The sequence below is a fragment of the Elgaria multicarinata genome, chromosome 1, assembly GCF_023053635.1.
Source record: "Elgaria multicarinata webbii isolate HBS135686 ecotype San Diego chromosome 1, rElgMul1.1.pri, whole genome shotgun sequence".
In the NCBI taxonomy this organism is placed as follows: domain Eukaryota; kingdom Metazoa; phylum Chordata; class Lepidosauria; order Squamata; family Anguidae; genus Elgaria; species Elgaria multicarinata.
The window spans coordinates 215,547,007-215,557,914 of NC_086171.1; the positions used below are offsets into that span (position 1 = coordinate 215,547,007).

Genomic DNA, 10,908 nt, shown 5'->3' on the forward strand with positions numbered 1-10,908 from the left:
AAAACTGAATGCCATCCAAGCATTGCTATGGACTCTCCAGAGCAGTATTCCCCCAGCTGGTGCTCTCCAGATGTGTTGGACTACAGCAGTGGTTCCCAAACTTTTTCAGGTAACCGCCCCCTTGGTTTCACAAACTCATGCCCAGTGCCTCCTGCGTGCGGCCCCTTTAAATGGGAAGCACCCGCCGCAGGCTTGCCGAGGGAGGGAGGGAAAAGAGAGCGAGCGGCTCTGTTTTGCAGCCGGCGTGGCGGGGCACACCAAGCAACGTATGTCTCTTCATTAGCGTTTTGGTGCTTTTGAAACATTAAAACAATTCACCATTAAAAGGACTCTTCTTAAACGGTATTAACACATGTGTGGATTCTTCCCCTATATGGCTTGGGACCAAACTACCTTCTCCCATAAAAATGTCCCTCGGTCTTAAGACGTATTGGAGAGGTGCTTCTTGGAAAAGACCACTTCAATTGCCCCCCCTGCCGCTCCTTTGCCTCTTAACGCCCCCCTATGCAATCCCACCGCTCCCAAGGGGGCAATACCGCCCACTTTGGGAACCACTGGACTACAGTGTGGTGTAGTGGCTAGAGCAGAGCTTTCCAAACTTCTCATGTCGGTGACACACTTTTTAGACATGCATCATTTCGCGACACAGTCATTCAGTTTTACTAGCAAACCGGAGGTTAAACAAAACCCCTTATAGGAGATACGGACACATACATAAATTGTAATAACGAAATCTACGGGGACGCAACATATCTCATGGAAACCTTTCATTTCTATTTTTAAAAATATATGATTTGTAAGATAATAACATACATTTCCAAGATTGTTGTCATTTATGAGTAACAATATGTAAATATGTGCAAGATTTTTTTTTTAAATTGAATAACACCAATAACTACTTACCATTTTAATGAGACGTATGAGGTTGATGGGATGAACACAGCTTTTGAATATTTGGTGGAATGTTAGATAAAGACACTCGCATTTTGTCACCAAGCATTTTTAAGCTTCGACGTTTCAGTGTCTTTAAGTTTGTCATCGTTGAAAAGGATACTTCACAAATGTATGTGGCAGAAAACTGCAGAAGAATTTTGAATGCTTTTTTACCTATGTTTGGATGCATTTTTGAAAGGCGAATCCAAAAGCTGTCTAAGGGCCTTGCTAGACCTACCTTAAAATCCGGGCGTGTGGAGGGGCCAGGAGCGCGGGCTGTCGTCCTATCCACACATTGATGCAACGGGGTAAAGGAAAGCCCCGTCGCGTCGGCCATTTTGTTTTATATCTTAAAGGGGCCATGTGCGCAGGAGCGCACCAATGATCAAGGTAGTGCGCTATACTAATCGGCACCTTTGCTGCGTAAAAATGCATGCAAGTTGGTATTGCTTATTTCACAGAGACTCAGCGGTTTCTCGTTACGTTCGCGCGACACACCTACACACTGCAGCCGGCACACTAATGTGTCACGACACACAGTTTGGGAAGCTCTGGGCTAGAGTATCGGACTGGGAGTCGGGAGATCCGAGTTCGAGTCCCCCACTCGGCCACGGAAACCCACTGGGTGACTTTGGGCCAGTCACGGACTCTCAGCCCAACCGACCTCACAGTGTTGTTGTGAGGATAAAATGGAGAGGAGGAGGAGGAGGATTATGTATGCACCGCCCTGGGTTCCTTGGAGGAAAAAAGGCGGGGTATAAATGCAATAATAAATAAAAAATAAACTCCCAGTATCCCCAGCCCAGTATGGCTGCAGGGCACCAGGCTGGCGGAAGGTTTTCCAGCCCCATTCTGTCTGCTGCTTGTCAAAGCCTGTCATGATTTGTGGGGGTGGGTGGGATTCCCTCCTACCAGGGGCTTGCTCCTTTACCACCCCTCCCCTTTCCTTGTTCTCTGCTTCCGCTTGACCCGAGCGGCTCCTGCTAGTCCACTGTGTCTTGATTCATGCCCTGGCTGCCTTTGGCCCTGCTGCAGCTGCGGTGGGGTTTGGGAAACCTTTGCCCTGTGGAGCCTTCCTCTCCTTTGCCCTGGTGAGTAGCTGTTGCCTGCCGCCCACCCAACTTGCATGCATTTTTACGCAGCAAAGGTGCCGATCAGTATGGTGCACTGCCTTGATCCTGCGCACGTGGCCCCTTTAAGATATAAAACAATGTGGCCGACGCGACGGGGCTTTCCTTTACCCCGTTGCGTTGACGTGTGGATAGGAGCGACAGCCCGCGCTCCTTGTCCCTCCACACTCCCAGATTTTAAGGTAGGTCTAGCAAGGCCCTTAGACAGCTTTTGGATTCGCCTTTCAAAAATGCATCCAAACATAGGTACAAAAGCTGCTGCCTGCCGCCCACCCCACCACTCCACCCCGGAGAGGGCCGTGATGCCACCCTCTGGCTGACTCAAGCCCTTCCCAGCTTGGCGCCATCCCACTCTGTGGCCGTTGGGCGCTTGGTGTAGCATCTCACGGCTCTTGTAGGCAGGAGTGGGAGCAAGACCGGGGGCCTGCCCTGCTCTCTGCCTTTCGTGAACTGCGCTGCCAGTGGCTCGGTCTCACGGCACGCACCAGCGGCGACCTCGGCTACGATGACCAGCGTGTGGACTCCTTTCTGGACAGGTGAGCCGCTGCTGGTCTGGAGAAAACGTAGAGCTTTCAGCCGAGAGAAAGGGTCTCTGGGTAGACGAGTTGGAAGCCTTTCCAAAGGGCCGCTTCGTCCCAGCCTTGTAGCGCCGGAATGCTGGCGAGGGAGCGAGGGTTGCGTCCGCGGCAAAGCCGTTGTCCCGGCGTGCCTCGCGGGGTGATCGGAACCCGCCACTCGTGAATGAAGGATTGGCGGCGGTTTCAGTTTGGACTCCTGCCAATGAGGCCTTCGTTCGATCCAGCCCTCAGTCCTGGTCCACATTCCCAGGGGTTACGTCGAGCCGTAGGAGATGCTGATGAACGTCTGCGGGAAGCCTTCCCTTCACCCCTGACCAGCAGCTAGCTTCCACCCATGTTTATTTATTTATTTATTTATTTGTTACATTTATATGAGCCTCGTGTGGCGCAGAGCGGTAAAGCAGCAGTTTCTGCAGCTGAAACTCTCCCCATGGCCTGAGTTCGATCCCAGCAGAAGCTGGTTCTCAGGCAGCCGGCTCGGGTCGACTCAGCCTTCCATCCTCCCGAGGTCGGTAAAATGAGTACCCAGCTAGCTGGGGGAAAGGGAATAACGGCCGGGGAAGGCAACGGCAAACCACCCCGCTATAAGGCCTGCCATGAAAACGTCAGCGAAAGCTGGCGTCCCTCCAAGAGTCAGTAATGACTCAGTGCTTGCACGAGAGGTTCCTTTCCTGTCCTTTCCTACATTTATATACTGCCCCATAGCTGAAGCTCTCTGGGCGGTTTACAAAAGTTAAAAACAGTAAACATTAAAAAAAAGTATACAAAATTTAAAAATCATCAGAAACATAAAAACGTCAGTATAAAAACAACAGTATCCATTTAAAAACAACAGTTCTGGGGTCCTTAAAAAAACAAACTTAGAGTTGTTAAATGCTGTTAAATGCCTGGGAGAAGAGAAAAGTCTTGACCTGGCGCCTGAAAGATAACAGTGTTGGCGCCACGGTCCCGGGGGGGGGGGGGCACCACCAAAAAGGCCCTCTCCCTTGTTGCCATCCTCCGAGTTTCCCTCGGAGTATTTATTTATTAATTTATTTATTACATTTTTATACCACCCAATAGCCGGAGCTCTCTGGGCGGTTCACAAAAATTAAAACCATAATAAAACAACCAACAGGTTAAAAACACAAATACAAAATACGGTATCAAAAGCACAACCAGGATAAAAACCATGCAGCAAAATTGATATAAAATTAAAATACAGAGTTAGAACAGTAAAATTTAAGTTAAAATTAAGTGTTAAAATACTGAAGAGAATAAAAAGGTCTTCAGCTGGCGACGAAAGGAGTACAGCGTAGGCGCCAGGCGGACCTCTCTGGGGAGCTCGTTCCACAACCGGGGTGCCACAGCGGAGAAGGCCCTCCTAATAGCCACTTGGTTAAGGAGGCAATTGGTTAAGGAGTAAGATGGCCAGCCAAAGACTCTGCTCTTGGTGGGTTTTTCCGCCAAAGCACCTCACATTTTAGGAAACAAGCCCTGGGCCGAGAACGCATTGCGTGCACGACATGTGCCGCCCTCGCCTGTGAGTGCACGAGCTGCCGTGTCAATCTGTGCTCGGAGGATGGTTGTTCCTGGCTCTACCGGGCTGTTCTCAGCACTCCGGTCCGGGTACTCCAGGAACCTCCTAGGAATCTGGTCTCTGCGTTGGGGAGGCCTACCCTCCTTTCTTCCTCCCTGTGTGTGTTCTCCCCCATCCGTGCTGCTAACTGTTATTTCCCCTTCGGGCGTGCCAGGACTCAAGATCCCCTCTGGCAGCAGCCCAGAGAGAATCAACGCTGGCACAGGCGGCCTTGGTGAAGCTCCCCGCCTGCTCAGCGCATCAGAGCCTCCCTAGGCTCTGCGTGGCCAGCAGCGAAAGCGGGCTCGCTTGAACGCAGGGCCCAGCGTGGTTTTGCGCCTCTCCGTGCTGGCCCGCGTGCTCCGGGACGAAGGGAGGGGGGGGAGCGCGCCTCTCTCTTCCTTAACAAACGCCTTGAAAGCGCCGCCGCGTTTGGAGAGGGGTGGCAGGGCAGGAAGTGGGAGCTGATGAAAATGCATCTGCCTCGCCGAGCGGAAGGCTCCCCACCCCAGGAATCCGGGCAGGTGTCGTGCGGCGTCCCTCGGCTCCCGTCCAGGTTGCTTTGATGTGCAGCCGGTTCCTGGGGGTGCTGACAGCCTGATGCGAGATGACAACCGGTTTCGCACCTCTCGGGCGCCCTGACCTTCACCCGGGCAAATGCTTCCAGAATGGATGGGGGGGGGCGCCTGCGCCTCGCTCGAACCCACAGGGGCCTTTCTTCTGCTGGCCCCCTCTGCACGCGCCGCGAGCCCTTCCTGAAGGCTCCCCCGGTTGCCGGAGCCCCGAGGGGAGTTGGGCTGAGTTTGGCCTTGCAGCAAGAGGGAGGGAGGGAGCAGGGCAGCCCCCCTGCCCCCATCACCAGAGCTGGAGAGTTTTCTAGCACCTTGGACAACAGGGCCCAGGCGTGCCGGCGTTTCAGCTTGGGAGGCGGCTGCTTGGTCTTCTAAGACGTTCCGTCCGTGCCGGGCTCCCTGGCTGTTGAGGACAACTGAGCGGGAGCATTGAACGTTTTTCAGCCCGAGGGCTGGATTCCAGTTCCAAAAAGCTCCTGGGAGACGCGTTCCGGTGGTGGGCGAGGCCCTGAAACAGAAAGAGCAGGGCCCAAAATATTTTAGCCTAACGCACTTCCTGCTTGTCCCTGAGCCTTAGGAGAGGCATTTCAGCCTTTTAGGATCTGGGAAAGGGGGGGGGGGCTGCCCTAATTCCAGGGAACCACCAAAGGGGGGGAGCATTGAGAGACACAAACACACACACCCCGCAGGTCCAGGCGGAGGGTGGAGATGAGAGTCATCTCCTGGGCTCTCTTGGGCTGGCCTTGGCCTTTCTCTGCCCAAAACAGGGAGGAGCCTCCTTCTGCCTGCTTCCGCGTTCTTGCCCCACCGGCACCTGCCAGGAAGCCTTTCCCAAGGCGCACCTGTGGCGTGTTTCAGGCAGTGGTCGTGGTGCCATTTTCCAGGGGACTCGTGAGCTTCCATGGAGGGCTCAAGACCTCGGTGAGAGAATTTGGAGTGGCAGGAAGACACACACACACACACACACACACACACACACACACACACACACACACACACAGAGGACTCTTTCCCACTCCTGAGTTTCCCTGGGAACGTGCAGATTCAGGGGAGCATTGGGTGCATCTTAGTGGGGAGTGACTACCAGTCTCTTCCTGCGGTGGGGGGAGCGTGTTCAGAGGAGGGCAACCAGGATGATCAGGGGTCTGGAAACAAAGCCCTGTGAGGAGAGACTGAACTGGGCATGTTTAGCCTGGAGAACAGAAGGTTGTGGGGAGACACGATAGCCCTCTTCAAATACTTCAAAGGTTGTCACACAGAGGAGGGCCAGGATCTCTTCTTGATCCTCCCAGAGTGCAGGACACGGAATAACGGGCTCAAGTTGAAGGAAGCCAGATTCCAGCTGGACATCAGGAAAAACTTCCTGACTGTTAGAGCAGTACCACAATGGAACCAGTGACCTAGGGAGGTGGTGGGCTCTCCCACACTAGAGGTCTTCAAGAGGCAGCTGGACAACCATCCGTCAGGGATGCTTTAGGGTGGATTCCTGCATTGAGCAGGGGGTTGGACTCGATGGCTTTGTAGGCCCCTTCCAACAATACTATTCTATGATTCTATCCCACACCGCCTTGCCAGCATCCCAGGTGATCTCTGTGTGTGTGAGAGAGAGAGAGAGAGAAAGAGAGAGAGAGAGCATTCTACACACGCACACACACAGAGTCAGCTGCACTATGCTAGGCCTTCCTCAGCTGATGTGGAAAGGGTTCCTAGGGTCGGGTCGGCTGGACAGTTTGAACCCCTCTGGAGTGTCACTGATGCAACAGAACCCTCTGGGCTCATCTCCACCAAGCAGGATATTCCACTATGAAAGCGGTATACAAAAGGCAGGAGCCACACGGCTGCTTTATAGCGGTATTGAAGTGCACTGACGACTGTTGGGGCCCATTGACACTATGAAAGTGGTATGAAAGCGGTCTGTGGCATGTGTCCGTGGGCCCCAACAGTTGTCAGTGCACTTCAATACCGCTATAAAGCAGCCGTGTGGCTCCTGCCTTTTATATACTACTCTCATACCGCTTTCACAGCCCAATATCCTGCTTGGTGGAGATGAGCCCTGCAGCCTCTTGCTTCCGAGAGCACCGGGGCTCAACGGAGTTGCATCTTTCCATTCGGCGCCTTGTGGCTTTTCTTGACTTTGTGCTTTGAGACGGATGAATCCCTCCCGCCGGCCAGGCTGCCCTGTGGACATTGGGGAGGAGTGGAATAGAAAGGGCTTTTTAAGAAGAAGCATCGTCACCCAGCCCAAGGACCCGTAGCGACGTGGCTGCCCGGCATCCCTCCTGACCTGCTCCACGGAGCCTCGGGGGGCGGGGTGTCCTCTCCCTTCTCCAGAATAGAGAGGCTGCTGCAGGGTGGGGTGGGGTGGGGTGGGGGGAGCTTCGACAGGAAGGGGCATCTGCAGGCCCTCCTCTTCCCCCGTCTGAGGTGGCGGGAAGGGTCTACTTTGCTCCGCAGCCCTTTCCGTTTTGTTCAAGGTTGGTTCTTCTGCTCCTCTGGAAACCTCTGGTTGCGTTTTGTGCAGCTCTGGGAGGAAATCTTTTGGGGACGTCCCTTGGGAGTAAGGCAGTGCGTGGAGCTGGGTAGCGTCTAGCTTTGGGTGAATGAAGCCTTTACAGACACGGGCACCACTTGGGCAATTTCAGGCCCCACCTTTCGTCCTGGACCCCGTGGGTCGTCTTGTGCACCCTCAGCACCTGGACATTTCCTCCTGTGCACAGTGACGGGAGGAAGCCTGGGGCTGCAGCTTTCGCTCCACCATGCCTAAGCCCTCTTTCTCTCTCTCTCTCTCTCCTGTCTCCCTTTCCTCTCCCGTCTCTCCGCCCTGTCTCTGTGTGTGTCTCTCTCTCCTGCAGCTACGAATCTTCTGCCGAAATCTTGCCCCATACCCCAAGGCTCACCCATTTCCCTAGTGTCTCCGGCTCTCCATCCAGCCTCGCTGACTCCATGCAGCAGACACTGTCCTGCTCCCACAGACGCCGGCAGCAAAGCCCCAGCGCCATGTAGCCCTCTGGGGCAAGGCCCCTGCCTGTGTGACTCTGGCCAGGTAGGGGGAGATCTGAGCGTTAGAGGCCCAAGTGCCCCCGGGGGCGGGGAGGGTCTCGGCCCGTTGAGCTGGCAACTTGCGGAAACCCAAGTGCTGGAAGGGGACCCAAAGGCCTTTTAAAACACACACAAACCTCGACCCGTACGCTCCAGAGTGAAGAATGCGTCGGGAGCGCATGTGCGCTTTTGCGTACTACGCTGGGAGTCTGCCCTGTACTGGAGCAGGGCGCTGGCTTTGTGTGGATCGGGTCCCAGGTTCAGCTGGCCTGGCAGCACAGCTGAGTAAGACCTGCCAGACGCATAGAATAGCCAGCACCGGTGAAGATCTTTCACTTTTAAGGTGTGCGTCCCATTTTTGGGGCCCAGAATGGCTCTACGAAGCAGGGTCGTATCGACAAAGTAGCACGAAGCGAAACAGGGGAAAACAACCAGCTCTAGCAGTAAAATATGAAACGGTGTGACCCAAGCGCCTTCTAAAGTGGAAGTCTCTTTACCAGTCGATGGGGGAAACCTATCCAGTTGGTGTGAACCGTCCGGAGAGTTTTGGCTGCTGGCCAGCATAGAGACATAATAAATATATGTGATCGTATAGGGGCTAGATGGCCCTTTGGGCCGGCTGCATATAAGGGTGGCTCAGGTCAGGCAACTTCCTGACTGTTAGAGCAGTGCGACAATGGAACCAGTTCCCTAGGGAGGTGGTGGGCTCTCCCACACTAGAGGCCTTCAAGAGGCAGCTGGACAACCCTCTGTCAGGGATGCTTTAGGGTGGATTCCTGCACTGAGCAGGGGGTTGGACTCGATGGCCTTGTAGGCCCCTTCCAACTTTGCTATTCTATGATTCTATGTCTAGAGGGCACCGGGTTGGGGAAGGCTGGTGTACAATAAAAAGGTCTTTAGCTGGCGATGAAAGGAGTACAGTGTAGGCGCCAGGCGGACCTCTCTGGGGAGCTCATTCCACAGCCGGGGTGCCATAGCGGAGAAGGCCCTCCTCCTAGTAGCCACCTGCCTCACTTCCTTCGGCAGGGGCACACGGAGAAGGGCCCCTGTAGATGATCTTAAGGTCCGGGCAGGTACATATGGGAGGAGGCGTTCCTTCAAATAACTTGGCCCCAAACCGTTTAGGGCTTTAAATGTCAATACCAGCACTTTGAATCGGGCCCGGACCTGGACTGGCAGCCAATGAAGTTGTAAAAGGACTGGCGTGATGTGATCTCGCCGGCCAGTCCCTGTTAGTAAACGGGCTGCCCTGTTTTGTACCAGCTGAAGCTTCCGGACCGTTTTCAAAGGCAGCCCCACGTATAACGCATTGCAGTAATCCAAACGAGAGGTGATCCGAGCATGGATCACTGTAGCTAGGCTGTCTCTGTCCAGATAAGGGCGCAGTTGGTATATCAGCCTGAGCTGGTGTGTGCAGTGAGCAGTGAGCAGTGACTTGCCCGTGCGTCTGCCCACGGCTTGTGCAGCAGGATGAGCACTTGGCGTGTGCCGGAGGTTACGTGCTTTTGCTCTTTTGGAGGGACCTCCCCTCCGTTCCGGTTTGCTTTCCGTTTCCTGCCCCCCCCCCTTCCAAAGAAGTGGGGCCTGAGGGCTTCATTCTTTTACGTGGCGCCGTCCGGGCTCTGCTTGGCGAAGCAGCGCTGAGCTGGGCTCGTGAGCTCAACTGCCGTGGAAGCCCCTCCGGGCTAGGAAGGCGACGGCTTAGGGCAAGGGGCCAAGCCTCCCGCCCCCGGGAAGGCCCTGCCGTGACGGCCTGGGGGACGTGGCAGTCGGAGGGCTACTCTGCAGGGAAGATGTTGCGGGGGTGAGGCTGCGTGAACCCTGTGGAAGAGCTGGAGGGCAAAAGGCGTCTCTGCAGGGTGTTTCTTCTGCATTTGGAAGAATCAGGGCTCTGTGCCGGGGGCTGCAAACCACGTGCCCCCAAAAGTTGAATTCTGGAACTGCACGAATTTGTTTTAGCTGCTTGACCTGCCTGCTTCTGTTAGGTATGCAGAGGAGCAGACGCGAGGCCTGGCCCTTTTCCCGGGGGGGGGGGGCTCCCCTCCCAACCGCACTCCCGCCCACCCACTTCTGGGCCTCTCTTTGTGGCCTTCAGGACGCCGAATTCTGCGCCCGGCACCAACCTGTGCGGCCTCGTCGCGGGCTGGCCACCGCAGGGCCGTCGCGGGCCTTTCCATGCTCTCGATGTGGGTTCTTGTGTCGCGGGGCAGAGCTGAGCCCCTGTCTGGCCCCAGCTGGGGAGGGGGGCTGCGGAGCCGCGCCGATCACGAGACGACCGGGCTTCACCCGCCGCCGCCTCTTCCTTTTCTCACCCGCAGCTACGAGGAGAACGCCAACCCCAAGGAGGTGCCAGGGGACGCCAAAGAAGGCAAGACAGAGCTGGAGAAGAAGGAGAAGTGACCGTGGGCTGCTCAGCAGGGCTGGGCTTCGTCTGCTACCCCCACCCCCCACCCCCCCATCGCAAGTGATTTTTCATTTTTTAAAAGGCAACTGGATCGTGTAACGGCCATGTGTGTTTGTGCGTCTGTCTGAGGAGCTGTGGGGAGGAGGCAGGGGCGGCGCCTGGCCTTGTATCTGCCCGTGGGATGCCCTTGCTGCTCCCCTGGGGAGGGAAACGACAGGGGCAAGGCGGTTTCCTCCCCCCTCCCTCTCTCCAAACGCCTTTTGACACCCACTCCCCCTTATCTTACGCATTGTCTTGGTGGGACGAAGAAAATGGCGGGGGGGGGGGGGCGGGAGGGGGACGCTGGGGGCTGATTTTTAAATTTTGTATTGTGGATTTGCTTCTTCTCATATTAAAAAAAAAAAAAAATATCGAAGGACCAAGGCGAGACTAGCAGCCTCTTTCATTTGGACACTGCCTGGTGCTCAAACCCAGCTGGGTCTACTGGGGGATGGGGGGGGGAATGTTGGGGGGCGGGGGGAGGTTGGCCTGCCTGTGCTCTGGGGGCAGGGATCCATTGCTGTTGGCAGCCCCGCAGATCCGTGATGGGGCTCTCTCTTGGGAGAGGCCAGTTGCGGGGAAGGGGATACCCTATTTCTTCGATTCTAAGACGCCCTTTTCCCCCATATAAACATCTCTAAAAATGGGGTGCGTC

At 55.3% G+C, this 10,908-nt stretch overlaps 1 protein-coding gene across 3 annotated transcripts in view; it reads left to right on the top strand.

Moving 5' to 3' along the window:
- Positions 1-10,537, top strand: part of HM13 (histocompatibility minor 13) — a 43,775-nt gene extending 33,238 nt beyond the window's left edge. For 2 of the 3 annotated variants that reach the window (XM_063147411.1, XM_063147412.1), the window contains exons 12-13: positions 7,624-7,814; positions 10,129-10,217. In XM_063147411.1, the coding sequence (XP_063003481.1) occupies positions 7,624-7,774 (151 nt within the window). In that variant the 3' untranslated portion in view covers positions 7,775-7,814; positions 10,129-10,217. Of the gene's footprint in view, positions 1-7,623; positions 7,815-10,128 lie in introns of all 3 variants that reach the window. The other variant, XM_063147413.1, reaches the window with a different exon arrangement.
- Positions 10,538-10,908: the final 371 nt, after the last annotated feature.